Here is a 20,910-nt window from a genome sequence, read left to right on the forward strand (position 1 = left end):
CTATCACTAATATACGTGTCCCCTTCGGTAGTAATATGAAAATCATATAATTGGGGTTGAAACCTAACTCTTTCGGAACGTCTAAGAGGTAACGATACGTCAATCGGTTCAACTGGAGTTTCCTCCTCGGGTTGAGTGCTAGTGGTAGAGGTTCCTTCATCTATCGATTCTTGAATCTCTTCAAGATCGATTTGCCTCCCACTGTCTCCTTGGCCTATGAGTTCTCGCTCTCGGAAAACTCCTCTCCTTGCAACGAAGACTACATTGTCCTTCGGTCTATAGAAGAGATATCCAAAGGATTTCTGTGGGTAGCCGATGAAAATACATCGCTCACTTCGAGGTTCGAGCTTGTCGTGAGTGTCTCGTCTTACGAAAGCTTCACAACCCCAAACCTTGATATGTGCCAATGAGGGAGCTTTCCCTGTCCACATCTCGTGAGGTGTTTTGGCAACCTTCTTAGTAGGGACTCGGTTAAGGATATGGGCGGCAGTCTCTAAGGCATACCCCCAAAAAGAGATAGGTAGTGAAGCACGACTCATCATAGAGCGAACCATATCCAATAAGGTTCGATTACGCCTTTCTGCCACACCATTCAACTGCGGTGTCCTAGGAGGCGTCAATTGCGAAACTATTCCACACTCTTTGAGATAATCGTGGAATTCAAGACTTAGGTACTCTCCTCCTCGATCGGATCGAAGCATCTTGATTTTCCTGCCCAATTGATTCTCCACTTCATTCTTGAACTCTTTGAACTTTTCAAAGGTTTCTGACTTTTGCTTGATTAAATAGATATACCCATATCTACTATAATCATCGGTAAAAGTCACGTAGAAGCGGTTCCCATCCTTCGTGGTTGATCTAAACGGTCCACATACATCGGTATGTATTAAGTCCAATAGACCCTCACCCCTTTCACACGTACTCGTGAAGGGTGACTTAGTCATTTTTCCAAGTAAACAAGACTCGCATGTGTCATCTTCCCTAAGGTCGAATGACTCCAACACTCCATCCTTTTGGAGTTGGGCTATGCGTTTCTTGTTGACATGTCCAAGACGACAATGCCACAAGGATACCTTATCCATACTAGTGGAAGAATCTATGTTCAAAACATCATTTCCTAAGTTATCAACAATCATGACAGTTTCATAAATTCCATCACATGGTATAGCTTCAAAGTAAAAGACACCATTTAGATAAGCCAAAATAGAACCATTCTCATTATTAAAAGAAAATCTAAAACCTTGTCTATATAAACCATGAAATGAAATGATGTTTCTAGCCATTTCTGGCGAATAGCAACAATTGTTCAAATCTAAACATAAATTATTCCTAAGCACTAAAGAATACACTCCAATCTTGGTCACAGGCGACGATCTTCTGTTCCCCATGATTAGATTGATCCTTCCTTGCTCCACATCCCTACTTCTTCTTAGTCCCTGCACATTAGAACAAATGTGATAACCACAACCGGTATCAAGAACCCAAGAAATAGCATGATTAGAATCGTTAGATTTAATTGTGTATATACCTGCGAAAGATGGCTTGATCTTTCCTTCCTTGATGGCTTGTAGGTACTCTGGGCAGCTTCTCTTCCAATGTCCTATCTTGTGGCAATGGTGGCACTCTGCCTCCTTCGGGTTAGGGCAGGGCTTAGCGGGATCAACTTTGGTCCCACTAGAAGAGGCACCATCTCGGGCTTTAACCTTGCGATAGTTCTTAGACGAAGCCTTCCTCTTCTTTCCCTTTCCTTGACCAATAGCCAAGACAGGAGCAACGGGTGGATTGGGAGTTGGTGCAACAGACTTGTCCTTGAAGTTGCTCTCAGCAACCCTCAACAGACCTTGGAGTTTGCTTAGGGTGACCTCCTCTTTGTTCATGTGGTAGGTCATCCTAAATTGATTGTAGCTCGGAGGCAAAGAGTGAAGCACCATGTCGATCGCCAAGTCTTCCCCAAATTCAACATTTAACTTGCGAAGGCGGTCGACATACCTTTGCATCTTTTGCAGGTGCACGGTAAGAGATTCTCCATGACCCATCTTAGCGGAAATCATGTTAGTGAAAATCTCATAACGCTCTTGTCTCACATTCTGGTGGTATCTCTCCAATAAGTCTTGATGCATCTCGTACGGGTACATGTCCTCGTAGGACTTTTGGAACTCGGAGTTCATGGTGGCTATCATGATGCAATGTACCTTCGTTGCATCTCGCTCACGAGTTTCAAAAGCGGTAATTTCAGCCGGAGTAGCGATTTCAGGGTTGATTTTCTCGAGCTTCTCATCGAGGACATACTCCTTATCCTCATAGCGAGCAATGGTGTGAATGTATCTTATCCATTCGCTAAAGTTCGTTCCATCGAAGGTGACCTTTTGACAAAGGCTCATCAAAGTGAATGAACTAGCAGCAACGTTGTTAGCGTTCGACATCTACAAATAGAAAGGACAAAGATAAATTAGAATATGAATCCCTAATAATCACCCAATAAGAAAAATTAGGGCTAGGATCCAACAACAATATTTACACATTAGAAAAGGGATACCGTAATCTAACATGCAACCATTTTGAAGGTAAGTGAATGACGATTCACTAATTCTCCACCATAAAACCTAACTTTAAGCCTAAATGAATTGAGAATTCCTAGGTTTAGATGAGATTCATTGAAACTTTTCAATGGCATGTTTAAATCTCGATATGCCCCTCTTGTTTATGACTAGGATACCGAGGATCACAAAGTGGGTGTGAATTACCATGCAAATTCACATGGTGCCTTCATTGTAACAATCACCTATTCGATGTGCCGGTTAACCACACACGCTCCATCGAACTATGATAAACAATGAATCACCCTTTGTCACCTTCGCTTAGAACCAATTAGTGTGCCAGTAAACCACACATGCTCCACTAACTTCTTAGCAAGGGTGCAAAGTGTAATTTCATGGGATTGCATCAATTCACTTTTCCTAAAGTAACTAAGATTGGGAAATTTTAAAAAAATGTGTAGTTACTTTGTATTACTTATTATACTTTTAATGAGAGGATGAGGTTGCCCTATCCTACCCGTTCGGCTAACGACCCTCCACCAATCAAGCAAGCGGTGGGTGTGAGTGTACACCCATTAAGCGCCATTTTATAGGCCGCAACCTTATACCCACCTTATAGATCGGCTTCGTGAATGAGGCCTACTAACGGTAAGACTAGCATTTTAATTATACATACATACATATATATATATATATATATATATATATATATATATTATTCTTGTAATATTATATTTGTATAGGGTTGTATTTTAAACCTTTTAAAATCTAGGGTTTGAAATTTAAGTTGTCTAAATTAAAACTTTTAATCACAAAATATAAATTTCAAAACTTGAGGACAAGTTTTAAACATTTAAAACATGGAGGATCAAATAACAAATAATTTCAATTAACAATTAATTTCCTAATTATCTATATTTGATTTATTCAAGATTTCTTTTAAGATAATTACCAAAATAATCAAAATAATTAATTAATTATCATATAAGGAAATTAAATATTTTATTAGTTGATAAATATCTTTAATTAGATCAAGATTATAGTCATATATATCAAGAAATCGGATTAGGGTTGATCTATTATGATTAAGGTAAGTTTCCATAAGATAATCATGAAGAAATCCCGAATCTGGCCATTCCTGACGCTTGGACTCGCCGAGTGCACAAAGGGACTCGCCGAGTCAGGCCAACTCGCCGAGTCCACTTTGGAACTCGCCGAGTCCATGAATCAGAAACACAAAAATCGAATTTTGCAGTTTAGATTCAGACAATTAAGCAACAATTTAATGAAAACCAAGCTAGGCTCTGATACCACTGATGGGTTTTAGCCATAAGAACTTTCCTATGTGCGCATGCAAAACCCTAATGCTTGGATCTAGGCTTTCTAATTAAACATACTTTGAATCCAAGACTTCTAATGACTATTTAGGTTAAATAACAACATTGAAACAGATCTAGAATCATACCTTTGAATTCCTTGTTGATCTTGTTGTCTTGGAGCTTCTAGAGTCACAAATGTCACTCCTCTAATGGCTTACAAACACCAAATAGCAAGGAGGATGATTTGGGAGAGAGGAGAGGGGAGGAATTCGGCCAGAGCTTCTCTACTTTAGGTGATGTGTCGAATTCCCTCAGCCATAGGGTCTATTTATACTTGTAGACTCCTTAAGGGTTACAGCTTAAACCCTAGTTGGATAACTTAGACTTTAAGTTAATCCATATCCTTTCCTTGATAACCCTTTGGACGATTTTGGCTTATCCTAGCCCTAGAAATCGTCCAATCCTTTATTAATAAGGATTTACAGTCTAAAGTTTAACTATCAAACAATTGACAGTTTATACCCTCTTATTTAATTAATCTCTTTAAGTCACCAAATTAATTCTAATTAATTTATGACTTATATTAATCAAATAACAATATTATTATTCTTTATATTATTCTCATAATATATTAATAATATTTATTCTCTCTTAATAAATCATCCTATCAAGTTGCTATGGTGAAGGCAATCCAAAAGGACCATGCACAACCGGGTCAAATACTTGCCTAATATAGTTTTAGTCTTAGACACTATTCCAACAATCATGTCCTCCAACGTCCTATAGCTAGAGCGGCTCACAAAATGTCTAATGTTACTCCTCAACATCTCATGGTAACGAGCCTTTTTCTTCTCCTCGTCCGCCACATACTGCGGAACGAGAAGGGCCCTTTACCTAAACTTGGCGGTAATTTCTGCCACCGTCTTTGTCGTCTGCTGGAGATCCTGGAACTCCCTAGAAAGCTGCTGCACCTCAATGACAGGTGCGAACTCAGCCCTGAACTTGGTCGTGAAATCACCCCAGTTCATCGCATCCAAAACCGTATCATTTTCAATAGCTCTCCCAACCTCCTCCCACCAGTCCCGTGCCCTGTCCTTCAGAAGACAGGATGCCAATCTGACCTTGTCCCCCTTGGGACATCTGCTGGTACGGAATGCATTGGCTACATCAGGAAACCATCTGGTACTCGTGATGGGGTCCCGAGCCCCATGATAATCAGGAGCTCCACATGCTCTGAACTCCCTAAAGGTGAGCGTGCGCGATCCTATCATGGTCTCCACCTCAGTGCAGAAAGCACCCAATCTCTCATCCATCATCTCCAGAATACCCTCCTTGATTGAACCGAAGATCACTAGGGTCTGCTCAAGTATAATGCGAGTGATCTTTGAGGAGAGAAACTCCCTGGTCTGCTTATCAAGGTGCTCGACTCCAGTGCCTGCACCTGATCCCTCTCCAGCTCCTAAACTGCCGACTGCTGGTCTAGGGCGTAAAACCACCATTCTGAAAAAGACAATATAACAATATCAGTATACTTAACATAAGTCGAGGGATCTCATACACTACAAGCTCCCTGGTCTTATCTTAGCCTTCCTTGATTCGAGTACGGATCCTCTGCTTTCAGTAGTATGAGCCCATACTACCTTCCACATCTATCTGTACTTTCCTCAAGAAATGCCTTGACTCCACCAAGTCCCTTCTACTACTACTGCTCTCTGCTACTCTCATCCTAGGCTTGCCCTAGGGTAATCACCAACCCATTCTCCGCTATCAGCTGCACAAGAAGTCCTGACTACCTCCCCCTAACTAGCTCGTGAATACTATTACATATCACTAAGACTAGATAATTCTTCGAATGAGAGATCCTACCCTACAACGTTTGGACACAGACAAGAGCTGCACGATAGAGCTAGACCTAACCTTCTGAAATTATTTAATCCTCACAATATGTAACGTAACATATTTATTTCCTAGTTAGCGAAAGATAACTAAGACTCATAAAAGCACAAAGCAAGCAGCATTCGAGCATCACGTACACATAATCAAGCATATACTACTCTACTATCATACTAACAATTCTATACTAGCATGCAGTTCTCATAGAGCTGAAACACATAATAGGCACATAAGGCATCCTTCCTAGATCCTTAGTCCTAATCTAACATGTTGTTCTAATAAAGCTGATAATCATAACATAGCATAAACTTGTATGGGTAATTTGGGAGTACTTACTCGAGCTCGGCTGATTGCATGCACCACACCTTTTTCTCTTTTCAAGGTTCTTTTCTTTCTAAAAACAATACTTTTCACTTTTCTAAAACTCTTTTATTTTGAAAATTTTATACCACTTCCTTAGTTTGAGTTCAAACACACCCAAGAGTGTGCATGAATCTCTCAAACCAAGGCTCTGATACCAACTTGAAACATCCTAAAAATACGAGCCAAAAATTTTGTTTTTTTTTTTAAATCTTTTATCAAACATAAATCTCATTGCCATAAAATAAAACCGTAAAACAAGTATCTCAAAACTCATAAAATCTGATAACAAATAACAATCTCATAATAAAAATCAGAGTAAACTCCCAGGCTGTTCATCAGTGGTGTATGCAATGTCATCAGCTCGAGCCCTTCCCTTTACTCGTTGAAGTACCTGAAACCAAAACTGAAACTGTAAGCACAAAACTTAATGAGCTCCCCCAAACTACCACACACCATACAAAATACATATAACAAACAACATAAATCTGGGACTACTCCTACTACATCGAGACGAATCCCGATATCGACTTACCCGCCATTAGACTCCTGTCCGGCATCGGGCTCACCCCGACATCCGATCGCATCGGGCATCGGGCTAACCCCGGCATCGACCTTACCCCGACATCGGTCTTACCCCGACACATACACAACAAAACATATATCATAACACATAATATAATTATATAATTTGCCTCGGGCTAGCCCCGACATCGGACCGAAGTCCGGAACAAATACGCATAACACATAAACATGCATGAATCACAAAGACATCAAGCATACAAAGCTACTTCTCGGGACCTCCCCGACATACTCTACTACTTAAACGGGCCGGCATTGGTGCCTTAGACCCATTCCTACTAGAGGAAAACTCACATCTCAACCTGACTGCTGAACACTTGAGTGAGGTAATCTCTGCTTGATGCTCCCACGTCTCACGGTCCGACTCTATACAATAGTACATATTGAGAATACTGAGGATATTACTAAGGGTAAATCGACCAAATTACCCCTGCTCTAACTTTGGACTCTCTCTCTCTCTCTCTCTCTCTCTCAAGGTCCAAATCCAACTAATCCTCCTAAGTCCACCAATGGCCCACTAAAAGGCCCACTAATGGCCTAATTTTCTAAATTGGGCATAACTCCTCATATGGGCCCTACCTAAGCCCCGAACATGCCCTTGGTCCAAACTCTGACTTCTGATGGACTTACTAAGGCCTAATTGCGGACAAGTCCAATGATTGGCCCAAACCGAGGCCCAAAATGCAAAAGCCCAAATCTGATTAGTACGCGGGGCGTACTCATCTGTACGCAGTGCGTACCTTCTGCATGGCTTGTACGCTGCGTGTACTGGCTGGTACGCCCATCGTACTACCTTGTCAGGCTCCTTTCCACATTAAGCACTTAATACTTAGTCTCAGAAGCTACAATTGTATATCCAACTCCCTTTCATCATTCTAATCCATAAAGTCGATCACTTGGTGGCTTGCAACCCACCAAACGAGCCCAAACTTAAACTAATGACAACTAACTCTATAGAAATGGCTTGATCTCATGCATGGCCTCATAATGGCCTCAAAGCTTGCAACTTTACAGCTAAAGGAACTCATTGAGCCTTAAGGGTGGCAACCCTAGGCTCAAATTCTATGTTTCATGATCAAGATCCAAACTTTGGACCTAAAGAGGTCCAAAACTTCCAAAACCTTAGATCTAGACTTTGAGGAAGAAAGTTAAGAGCTTTGTACCTCCTTTAGATGCCAAAGGATGAGTTTAATCCAGATCTTTGAGCTCAAGGCACTCAAAGGCTTCTCCTCCAACCTTTTCTTTTCTTCTTCAAAGCTTTCCTTCACCAAAATGAGCTCACAAGGGTCAAACACACACAACAATGGAGTATGGGGCACAATAAGGGTTTTCTGAGGATGAGGGGACTGGTAAGAAGCCAGGGGGAGGCTATAATGGGGTATTTGTACGACTTAAACCCTAAAAATTTGGGTTTGCTATCTGCTCACGTACGTTGCGCGTACTCCTGGTACGCTGCGCGTACGTGTGCACGTCCCCCGCATCTGATGCAGACCACTATGCCCCGCGTACACCCAGGCTATGCCCAGCGTACGTCTTATGGGCAGCCCAAAGCTTTGGCCCAAAAGCTTAAGTTCAATCCAAAAGCCCTTCTTATCTATCCTAGGCCCAACCATAAATTAAGAAGAATTAATTAATTAATACCTCGAGAGTCGATCGTTACATTATAAGGGTGATATCTAGTCTAGATTCAGTGAAGTGTTTTAAGTGAGATATCCTAACGGTATACTTTATATACCAAAATGACCCTACCTCTGATATGATCTTACATTGTTATTCCTTACTTGCTAGATCTTGATGCAGACATTAGGATTATTGAGGAATCTAGATTATCAGTAGTCACCAGGAATATAAGACTAAGACTTAGTGATGTAAATACCTAGGTCATATAAAATGAAAAGCTAAGGTGTTAGGCGAAGTGTTGCCCAAATCACAGTCATTCACTTTTAACTAGGGACGAGCATTAGAACCATCAGAACCGGAACCGAACTAGAACCGGAACCGGAATTGGTAATAAGGTCTGGTTATCGATTCTCTATTTTTATGAAAACCGACCCTGGTTCTAAAATCGGAACCGGTTTGACATTTTTCTGGTTTTTTTAAAATGTGCATAACTCACTCATATGAAGTCGGAATTAGTTGATTTTTTTCCAACATATAATTTGGAGTTTGTAATTCATTTTTGACTGTACAAACATATATTTTGGTTAGATATTGAATCAGACACATGCCCCGAAAAAAAAGAATATCCATGCTGCGTTTTTTCTATTTCAACACTTTTTTTTGTTTTTTTGAATTTGTTCCGTTTTTTTTTAAACTATGCATAATTACTTCATTTTTTTTCTATCATGTAATTTGGTGTTTGTACTTCATTTTAGATTGTACAAACACATATTTTGGTTAGATATTGAATCAACTATAGACTCCGGAAGACAACATATTAATGCTGCATATTTTTTGTTCCAACATTTTTTTTTTTGGAATCTGTCCCGTTTTTAAAATGCACATAACTCACTCATATGAAGTCGGAATTACTTGATTCTTTTTTCATAATGTAATTTAGTGTTTTTACTTCAATTTAGAATGTAAAAAATTACAATTTGGTTAAATATTGAATCATTTACAAGTTTTGAAAGATAACATATCGTCTACAACATTTCAATTGATTCTAGTTTGAAAAATAACCCGAAAACCGGGATCGGCGCTAGAATTGGCGGTCCGGTTCCCAGTTCTTATAATATAGAAAAACGGTTCCAGTTCCGAACCGGTCCGGTTCTAAAGCTCATCCCTACTTGAAACAAGTGAGTACATAGTTACTTTCATCTTACAAATAGATAATAAGTATTTAGATAATTAAATGCTATATGTGTTTATTATCTGTGATTAAGATATTCTGTGTTAGATGAAACAATTTGAGATGATTATTATTTAAACCATATATGTATTTTCATACTTATAATATATTGGGTAGAGATAGGTGATGAGAGATGAAAAATGATGAGAAGAGGCCATGACTTTACTAGCGATGTTGCGATGTAGTCATCTAACATAATATAGAAGATGACCACAAACTATTCTAGACAGTCTAGTGGAACACTAACAGGTTCGCAACCTATAAGTGATGAAATACATGTTCATGTGATGTACCCTATTCCTTACTGACATGTATTGCAGATGAATCCCCGACACAGTACTATCTATGTGGTGATCCTTAAGAAAGTTCCTTAGAGATGAATACATAAGAAAAAACAGGGATGTGTAATTGGGTTAAATGTTTGATGTGAAATATATAATCAAAAAAATTAATTATATTACTGTGGGTTGAAAACCCTATGTACTCACAAGGCTTCTCAACCTGACCCACTCAGTTTCTTTTTATCATAGGTAGTGGTACAAAGGTACATGGATAGTGATGCTTGGATCCGATGAAAGTTTCGAGGAGATGTAGGCCATTAATATACTAAGATGTTGTAAGGTCGATAATGACTATGTTTATGCTTATGTTTCTTGTATTAGTTATAACATCCTAATGTTATAATAATCAATGAAAAATGTTTATTTGGAAATATTTTTATGGGACAAATTCCACATTTATAAAGAATAATTTGTTTTAAAATAAGCATAAGAAAAGGTCTTTTGTTTCGTGAAAATGGAGATGTCACAAATTGGTTCCTTCAAAAATTAATTGTTGAAGAGGTGACAAAAGCTCTTAAGGAAATGCTCCGAACAATTGTTTCACCTAAAGTTGAGGCGGATACAAAAGTGATTCATAACCGACTTCCAATTGTTCCAATTATAGAAGGACAATGAGAAAATATGGATGATGGGAGAGGTAAGAAAGTTGTTAGGGATACCACCCCAGAAAATGAATACATGTGTACTTAATTACTTATAAAGCCTTTCTCGATTGTAAATCCACAGAGTTCTTGGGGCTAACTGATCCGATTGTGGCCATGACTTGGTTAACCTACATCGAGAAAATGTTCAGAACTAGTAAATATGTAGAAGAAGATAAGGCAGAATACGCAACGAATTTACTTACATGGGAAACCCACTATTGATGGGAAATGGTTATTGATACTTTGGGAACGAAATTAACCTGCATGTTGACTTGGGAACAATTTAAAGTTAAGTTCGAGGAGGAATATTGCTCCACCATTTCCATGAAACAATTAGAAGATGAATATATCCACCCGGAAAGATCAAGGTCGGTTCAACTATATACTATCGAGTTTAACGAGAAGGCTAGATTTGCTAAACATCAAGTCGATACAGAAATAAGAAAGATCGATTGATACATGTGGGGTCTTAAAAGCCAAATACAAGAATTCCTTCAAACAATTCCGTTTTCCATCTATCGACAAGTGGTGGAAGTGGGTCAAAAATGGGAAATTGAATTAAAGTTACAAGAATTAAATAAGGGAAAAGAAAGAAGTAATGAATCACCGAAGTGAATGTGGGAAAGAAAAAAGGAGGGAGTACGAGAAAGTCTTAATTTTAGGGATCTCAAACCCGACCCGATGCAAAAAGGAGTGAAGGAAAATGGTGTGAGAAGTTCCAAAAGAAACATATTGGAAATTGTGAAATTTTGACTTCACTGTTTTCATGTTGTAAATGCAGAAAACCATATCAGTTGGCGAGAGATTTCCGTGAGAAGGATTAGAACCGTACCTGTTATGGTTGTGGGGAGAGTGGTCATATTCATACGAATTGTCCAAAAGCTATGGAAGGAATTCAAAAAGGTGCACCACAAATTAATTGAGGGATCTCTCGGGATAATAAGAATAAAGTCGACAAAGCTAAAGGTCGGACATTTCAAATGACAAGGGAAAAAGTCAATAAGGTGCTGTTTGTTTTTTTAAAGCCAAAATGTCTGCAGTCTGCGGACCACATCTGCAAGCCTCTGCGGCAGAAGAGTTGGACCAAATGTCTGCAGTCTGCAATAAGAAGACTGTTTGTTTTTAACGTCTGCAGCCGTTGAAATAAATTAATTTTTCAAACTTAATTTCATGTCATAAAGATTAAAAATGCATTTTTAGCAAAAAAAAGAAAAAAAAAAACGGGTGTTTTTTTTTTGGTTAAAATGAGGTCTGAAAACCTTTGAAGACAGTGGTCCATGTCTGCGCCAGGAAGACCTCGTGCAGACGTTTTTTGGTCTGCGCACTTCCAAAAAACAAACAGTCTGCGAGGTCATATGTCTGCGCGTTGTCTGCGCGGCGCAGACAAAAGTGGTTGCGCGGCGCAGACAAAAGTGGTTGCGCAGCTCTTCACACAAAAAACAAACAGCCCCTAAGAAACCAAATCTTCTATCAGATATATTTACTTTAAATTTGTTCCCAATTCGTGTGTTGTTTGATTTGGATGCATATTTTTTTCCTTTGTCTCGGTTGCACTTGCTACTCGGTTAATTACAACTCTAACCCGGATGAGTGAAAGCATTGCAATGAAATTAGCCGATAGAAACCTTGTACTAGTTAGAGAGAAATTTTATGGGTATCAACTTGAGATTGATGAGAGCATCTTCATTATAGATCTCAAACTAATCATTACCATAGAATTTGATGTCATTACGAGTATGGTCCGGTTGACTACATATAATGCTAAGATAATATGTATTAAGAAAATTGTGGTACCCGTCGTTTATCAAACTATCATATGGGGTGAACGATGTTGTAAATCGATCCTCATGATTTCTTTGGCAAAGGTGCGAAATGATCTTAATAAAGGGGTTTATATATGTCACATATATAGTGCAAATCGAAATAAGAAAGCCAACTATTGACGATGTGGAGATTTGGGAGCAAGGAATAGGTTACTAGAGTTTGATCTTTAGCTCCCTATTTATAGTTATCTAGTAACTTGGTGTCAAAGCTACTCCTTTTTGTTGAAATTGCTCCCTACACTGTTCCAATTAATTGAACATTTTAATTAATTAACACCTAGTCCATGCAATTGTTTAATTTCTAATTAATTCCAAATTAGCTTCTAATTAATTTATCATAAGACGACAAATGAATTAACTAATTTATTCTGATTTCTTTTTGTCATTTAATTGCTCAATTGGGTCCTAATGGTAACCCAATAGGACCTGTTATTATTAGAAGTAGACAAAACTGCAAAAATAGTTTTATGGTTAGCTGAAAATTGTCCTTTGGTCAAAAAAGGTTTCAATCAGCACCAAAGGTCCAAACTTTTCATTTTGTTGCAAGTTTGGTCTGATTTGTTTTGAATTTTTCTGAAATGACCAGTTTTCCATTCATTAATTTCATTTTCTATTTTCCTATATTTCAATAACTAAAAATAAAAAGAAAAATAAGAAAATTAACGGTGTTACCTCCCCCATTTATCTCTCTCTACATTAAACACACTCAAATACTCAAAATAACAATACCACGGCCAGAAAATATAAAGACCACTACTGCCGCCGGGAGATATAAACACTACCATTACCTTGAAAACCCTTGTTTTCCAACGCCGACTTCACCGGTGCCACCCATTTTGGTACCTTCTTTGCAGAATTGTTGAGATATGAATGCCACCACATGTCAAAACCACCATAACCTCCCTTTGATTCCCTAATCAATTCCCACTACCGGAGAAGACAAATCTAGATCTGAAAAACTTTTAGATCCGAGATTTCCCTATATCTGTTTTCAAATCCGAGGTTTTTGCCAAAAAATGTCAGGGGTACAAGATCGACGACACTAGTTTCGGGTACAAGATCGACGGCACTAGTTTCGGGTACAAGATCGACGACACTAGTTTCGGGTTTCCAGACGGTGGTGGTGGCTTTAAATACTGGAGTACAAGAGTGGCGACACTAGGATCATCGGGGAATGAGAGGCAACGACGTATAGATATGAACGATGGCTTCTTCAAGGAGTCGACGGTTAAGGATTCGGCGGCGCAAAATGTCAGGGGTACAAGATCGACGACACTAGTTTCGGGTTTCCAGACGGTGGTGGTGGCTTTAAATGCTGGAGTACAAGAGTGGCGACACTAGGATCATCGGGGAATGAGAGGCAACGACATATAGATATGCACGATGGCTTCTTCAAGGAGTCGACGGTTAAGGATTCGGCGGCACTAACACAGAGATAGTCAAGGATTCGACGGTGGCGCTGGAAAGCCAAACGACACATAGACATATCTGGACGCCGACGACATTGTAGATCCGATGTCAGATGTTCAGATCTTGACCATTGGTGGTGGTTGGGATGTTCCGGTGAAAAGGTGGCGGAGCCCTAGCAGTGGGCGGCGGTTTCCGGTGATGTGGCGGTTTCTGGCAGGGTACTGGATTCCGACGATACATTAAAGAGAGAGTTTAAGAGGGGTGGGGATTGGGTGGGTTATTAGGTAGTAGGTTTATATTTTGTTTTCTTATATTTTGTTTTATTATAATTAAATAATAGTAAAGTAAAGAAAAGGAAAAAACAAATAGATATAAGTAAAACTTTTATAATGCTTTGGACCATAACCACAACAAAATTAAAAATTAAAGTTTTGGACCTTTGGTGTTAGTCCAAACCTTTTTAGACCAAAATGACAATTTTCAACGAACCACAAAAACCATCTTTGCAGTTTTATATAAGAAATATTATCAATAGTTATGACGTTGGATACTATTTCCGACATGAATAGTAAGAAGTTGGAATTCTAGTCTTTCAAAGTGAAGTGAAATGAGTACTAATAATTAAAATAATATATTTCTATTTGAACTAATTAGTAAGTTATGATGTGTAAATGTTCCACAATGTTAAAAGTTGCAATGACGTTCAATACATGTTTTACATATGAATGAGTTGGGCAGTGTACGGGGCATATATCACAAAACCAAAAAAATTGTGTTACAGACTTGCCTAAAATCTTTGGCAACCCTCTTGAATTTGAGTTTTATTGTATGAAGCTTGGTGGAAGGTAAAAGTATTATGGCAATGTATGAGACTAGAAGAAAGATGAAAAACAACCGCCAAATTTAACCTGGAGTCCATGGCCAAAGTAAATTTAAAAAAGAGACCATTTTTTTAGTAATTTAATTTTAAAGTTAAATTGTTTTAACAGTTTGTCTTGAAATTAAGTCAAGGTAACTAATTCCACATCTCTTACTATAAAAATCAATCGATTGCCACCCAGCACCAACTGATACCTGTATGAGTACCCATTATATTGTTTAAAGTTCTATTGGTGTTTGTATCTCAGTCTTCATCTATTTGACGAAAATTATAGAAAACAATTTATTGTATATCCAAGAGATGGGAAAACTTGTTGATAGATTTCATGTGAAGAGTATTCAGCGACAGATCTGTCCATGACTAATACATGATTTTACAGAAATGAAACTTCTAAAAGGAATAGCAATCTTCACTGACTTATTTGTTTCTCTACTACATAACGATTTAAGAAAACATATGAGAAGTTTCATAACAAAAAGGCATTTAAATATATTCATCAGGATGAATATAAGGAACATGACAAAAGCAAATAATTAACATTGAAAGTACACTAATATCAAGTCTTCATCAACAGATTTGAAACTTGATGCATTGTTGGCCTTTCTTGTGGATTTGAGTTCAAACATGATCTTGAGAGATTGAGTACTAAATTAACTTGTTTCTCAACTTGTGGTGAAGGAAGTGGAATACGACTATCTCCAACATTTGCTAACACCAGATAATCAGTAGACAATGTTGGTAGTTCACCAGGATGCTTTCCCATGATCACTTCTAGTGAAACGATGCCAAAACTATACACATCGCATTTCTCGGTTGCCACCATCGTATAAGCAAGCTCTACATCCAAAAAAACATCAAATAAAAACAAAAAAAAGCTATATCAACCCCACAAGATTGTAACATAGATACATATATGTACAAATACTTATTCATATATATAACATGAAACTTAAGAAAATGTAGAGCTAACATCACAAAATGATATTACCTGGTGCAATATAACCATAGGTGCCTACAATTGCGGTCCAATTGGATGAGTCTAGCTTTAAAAGCTTGGATGTGCCAAAATCAGAAATATGTGCCTCATAATCAGAATCAAGAAGGATGTTGGCTATGGATATGTCTCTATGAATTATAGGAGGTGAGCAATCGTGATGCATATAAGCCAAACCATTAGCTACGGCCTTCACAATATTGACCCTTTTCAACCAATCCAATTCTTTTGCTAATATATCGCTTCTTAAGATCGATCCAAGGCTTCCCTTTTCAAGGTATTCGTAAATCAAAAATGAGTGGCGGGCATGGGAGCAATATCCATAGAGTTTCACTATGTTTCGATGCCTTATGTTCGTTAATGCACGTATCTCATTAAGGAATCCATTATGATCAACATTCTCAGATGATGAGTGGAGTTTCTTGACAGCTACCACATTGTTAGGTTGTAGCTCGGCTTTGTAAACAATTCCATATCCTCCGGTCCCAATACAATATGCTTCATTAAAATTGTTTGTTGCTTTCAAGATATCATCATACACTACTTTTCCGTCAAAACTTGTAATGGAGAAATAATCACCACTTTCTTCTTCCAATGGTTTTTGTGGAGACTTTTTCTTTTGTTTTTGATAAGCAATGAAGCCACACATGAATAAACCAAGTAATATTGCACAACTAAGAGGCAACATAATTACAAGGATGAGCTTATGCTTAAACGGATCCTTTTTCTTCTTAATAATTTGACTTGCACAAGCTTTTATTCCTGTAACATTTCCACACAAACCTGGATTTCCTTTTATGGACGCATTCAAGAAGTTGGAACAAGGTGGAACTCGACCTGTGAGTTCATTGTAGGATAGATTGATATCAATCCCGCTAGGTAAGCTTGTAAAAGCATTAGGAATAGACCCACAAAGTCTATTGTGAGACATATTCATATTCTGCAAATTTTTCAAACTTTGAACTTCAGATGGTATCTCCCCCGTGAGCAAATTATGAGATAAATCAAGTTCTATAAGTTGACCTAATTTACCAATCTCAGATGGAATTTTTCCACCGATCTTGTTATTACTAAGATTTAGTTCATAAATGTGTGACCACTGACCAATACTACTTGGTATAAACCCATTCAATCTATTTGTGGATAGATCGAGTTCAAGTAGTTCATTGAATGATCCGAGCTCCGGAGGTATATTACCTGAGAGTTGGTTATCACACAAGTACATATACAACATACTTTTCATCTTCCCAAACTCCTTTGGGATCTCACCAACCAAATGATTTGAAAATAGAGCAAGCCTTTGTAGTTGAGTTGAATTTCCAAACTCAGGAGGAATAGTACCACTAAGGTGATTGTTGCCCACCTCAAGAATAGTGAGAGACTTCAATTTTCCAACCTCATTTGGAATGGAACCTGATAACATATTCTCTTCGAGGTGCAAACTCTGTAGATTGCTCAGGTTTGCTAGTGATGAAGGAATAGAACCACTAAGTTGATTCGACGACACAGCAAGAGCAGAGACATAATTCAAATTCCCAAGTTCGGTAGGAATGGGACCAGATAATATATTCTCATAGAGGTACAAAATATGTACGTTGCTCAGGTTTCCTAGTGAGGAAGGAATAGAACCACTAAGTCGATTCTTGCCCATCTGAAGATGAGTGAGAGACTTCAAATTCCCGAGTTCATAAGGAATGGGGCCAGATAAATTGTTGCCATGGAGGTGCAGACTCTCAATGTTACTCAGGTTTGCTAGTGATGAAGGAATAGAACCACTAAGTTGGTTGATGTACACCACAAGATCAGTGAGAGATTTTAAATTCCCAAGTTCAGTAGGAATGGGGCCGAATAATTTATTCTCATCAAGGTACAGAGTCTGTAGGTTGCTCAGGTTTCCTAGTGATGAAGGAATAGAACCACTAATTTGATTGTGGCTCAACTGAAGATCAGTGAGAGAAGTCAAATTCCCAAGTTGGATAAAAATGGGACCAGATAATTTATTCTGACTTAGGCACAATATCTGTAGGTTACTCAGGTTTGTTAGAGATAAAGGAATAGAACCACTAAGTTTATTGTAGCTCATCTGAAGGTCGGTGAGAAACTTCAAATTCCCAAGTTCAATAGGAATGGGTCCAGATAATTTATTTTTACTTAGGTACAAAAGTTGTAGGTTACTTAGGTTTGCTAGAGATGTGGGAATACAACCACTAAGTTTATTGTAGCTTATGGAAAGTTCAGCGAGAGACTTCAAGTTCTTAAGTTCAATAGGAATGAGACCAGATAGTTGATTTTGAAAAAGATAAAGGAACTTCAAAGATGTCATATTACCCAATGACGAAGGAATTGAACCACTAAGTTGATTGTTGCTCAACTCAAGATCAATGAGATGCTTCAAATTCTCAAGTTCAATAGGAATGGGACCAGAGAGTTGATTTTGGTCAAAATAAAGAACTTTCAAAGATATCAAATCACCCAATGATGAAGGAATTGAGCCAGATATATTGTTTGAGTCTAGGTAAAAGATGGTTAACTGGTGCAAGTTTCCTATTTCAGATGGGATTACTCCAGAAAACTTATTCTCTGAAAAATAAAGGTAGACAAGTTTGGACAGGAGTCTGATTTCTGGTGGGATGGGGCCAAAGAAGTTGTTCATAGCAAGATCAAAATACGTAAGATTGTGTAGCAAAGAGAATGGAAATTGGTGGAGTGTACCTTTCAAGCCAGCTGAACTGAGGTTCAGCCCATGAATGCTCCAATCAGTATTGCAAACTACACCAAACCAAGAAGTGCATGGAACTGATGCATTGGATTTCATAGGGAGAGGAAGCCATGAAGAGAGCAAGGAGTTGTTTGGGATTTCGAGGCTTTCTTTCCATTTGAGAAGAGCATTGGCTTCCTCCAAAGAAGCATAAGTAATAGTTGGTTTGGGGAAGAGTGTAATGATTAATAGAGTTAGAGAGTAGAGTAACAAGTTTGAAGATGGCATTATTTTGCTTAATTTGTTGTGTTGTGTTTTGAAAAATGATGGTTTGTGTGTATACTGATTTATACTTGAGCTACCAATTTCCCTTAACTTTTCGTTTTACCTTATTGGAAAAGGAAAATTTGAGCAATGTCATATTTTTCGACATGATGTGTCTTCTTCTAGAAGTCAATGACTCTATGTCATATTTTCCCACAAGAAGTGTATTTTACTTTGAGTGGTATTTCTCATAGAAATTTTAGAAAATAACTGAAAGTTGATAAAGAAATTAAAAGGTCACTTGGCAAAAAGACAATGATATCATATGTCGATCATGGAAGTAGAAGTGAAATTGTGTGTAGTTGATTCTGAAATCAAACAAGTCAAGATTCTACTATTATTTCCAATTACAGACCAGATTAATATAAAGAAAAAAAACAGAATTTAACTTCATAAATCGAAAACTTAGGACTGAAAAAATTACATTGAAAAAATATTAATGGAACAGGGACAAAAGGGCTTAGTGTGTGTTTTATGCTTAAGCAATCAATGCTTTTTAGTGGATGACTATCTTAATGGGTTAGTGGTATGTTTTTCAGTGGACGATTTGTTAATGGGTCAATGGTAATGGTATTCCTTGAACGTGTGAATGGGAGGAAAAAAGATGATTTAGCATAATAATGTCTTTTTTTTTATTATGAATATCTAAACTATGTCTTATACTAAAACCAACTAAAAATGAAGATAATTAAATAAAAGGTGAAAAACCAACTACTTTATTATACATACACATAATTATTTTTTTGGGAAATTAAGTAATTTAACCACATTTTAGTTGATTATTAATAAAAACTAGTATAAGTGTCCATGCTTTGTATGAGTCCGAATGGTTTTTGTTTTTTTTTTTTTAATTATGTGTGTGGGGGTAAGATAGTAGCCATTAGGAGGCCTTTACTTCACTACAAGAAAATTTCAATTTAGCTACGGAAAAATGCTACAAAATCATATTTTGTAGCTATTTTGCTACGGAATATGCTACAAAATGATTTTCCGTAGATTTTTCGTTACGGAAATTTGTACGAAATAAAATTCCGTTGCAAAGTTAGAACTAATTACGGAAAATTGTTACGGAATTGTAATCGGTAGTTAGTTTGCTATCGAATTTGCTACGAAATTAAAATACATAGCTATTTTGCTACGAAAATTACTACGAAACTAAATTTCGTAGCTATTTTGCTACAAAATGATATTGCGTAGCTATTTTGTTACGGAATTTAGTTACAGAATCGAATTACGTAGCTATTGTGCTACGAAGTGAAATGTCATAGTTATTATGTTACGGAAATTACTACGAAACTAAATTTCATAGCTATTTTGCTACGAAATTTAGTTATGGAAAAGAATTTCGTAGCAATTTTTCTACAAAGTGAAATTTCATAGATATTCTGCTACGAAAATTACTATGAAACTAAATTTCGTAGCAATTTTGCTACAAAATAATTTTCCATAACTATTTTGCTACGGAATTTAGTTACGGAAATGATATCCATAACTATTTTGTTACGTAATGAAATTCCATTGCTATTATGCTACATAAATTTGATACAAAACTGATTTACATAACTATTTTGCTACAGTGGAAAAATCCATAGCTCTTTTGTTACATAAATTTCTACGAAACTAGATTATGTAGCCACTTTGCTACATAATGAAACTTCTTAGCTATTTACCATTATCCTTAATGTTTTTTTAAATATTTGTAATTCTTTTTTCTTTTAATTTTTAAAAATAGAAAACACACCCCACATTTACCATAACCCCACCACCCATCCCGCTTTCACCTACGCTTTCTATTTGAACATGTAAATAATAAGAAAAAAATGTTCATTGTTTTATTTGTAAAGAAATATAAATATAAATATGATTTTTTTATTATAATATTTTATTGAACAATAAAACAACATACCTTTGAATCATGCATTTTGTCAACCTAAACTTATTAATACATCCGGATTCAGCTTCATTTTAACATTTAATGAAGGTAAAAGTTCTTCAATGCAGGAAATCATAGCTTGAAAATAACCCTATAAAAAATTAAATAAATGAATAAATAACTTAAAAAAGTTGTATATATTTATCAAATTTATGCTCCCCTTGTCTTGCAAAGTCACATTTTATAACATACATACCAGATTGTATAGCTTCAATTGAAATTTCTAATGAAGCATTAGATTTTGTAAGTAAACATGTCTTTAGTACGACTTAATTCAAAAAACAAAAAAATAATGAAATTCACCAAAAAATACGAAGTTGG

The 20,910-nt window shown here is 37.1% G+C and overlaps 1 protein-coding gene across 1 annotated transcript; it reads right to left on the reverse strand.

Annotated features, from left to right (window-relative positions):
• Nucleotides 1-14,941: 14,941 nt before the first annotated feature.
• On the reverse strand, nucleotides 14,942-18,630 carry LOC145094855 (uncharacterized). The gene is made up of 2 exons (XM_079032859.1): nucleotides 15,629-18,630; nucleotides 14,942-15,477 (listed from the first exon to the last, which is right to left on the reverse strand). Exons 1-2 carry the CDS (start codon nucleotides 18,618-18,620, stop codon nucleotides 15,197-15,199), a joined length of 3,273 nt encoding a protein of 1,090 aa, XP_078888985.1. The 5' UTR covers nucleotides 18,621-18,630; the 3' UTR covers nucleotides 14,942-15,196.
• Nucleotides 18,631-20,910: the final 2,280 nt, after the last annotated feature.

Source organism: Lactuca serriola, chromosome 3 (assembly GCF_051521515.1).
Source record: "Lactuca serriola cultivar US96UC23 chromosome 3, Lser_US96UC23_V15, whole genome shotgun sequence".
NCBI lineage: Eukaryota > Viridiplantae > Streptophyta > Magnoliopsida > Asterales > Asteraceae > Lactuca > Lactuca serriola.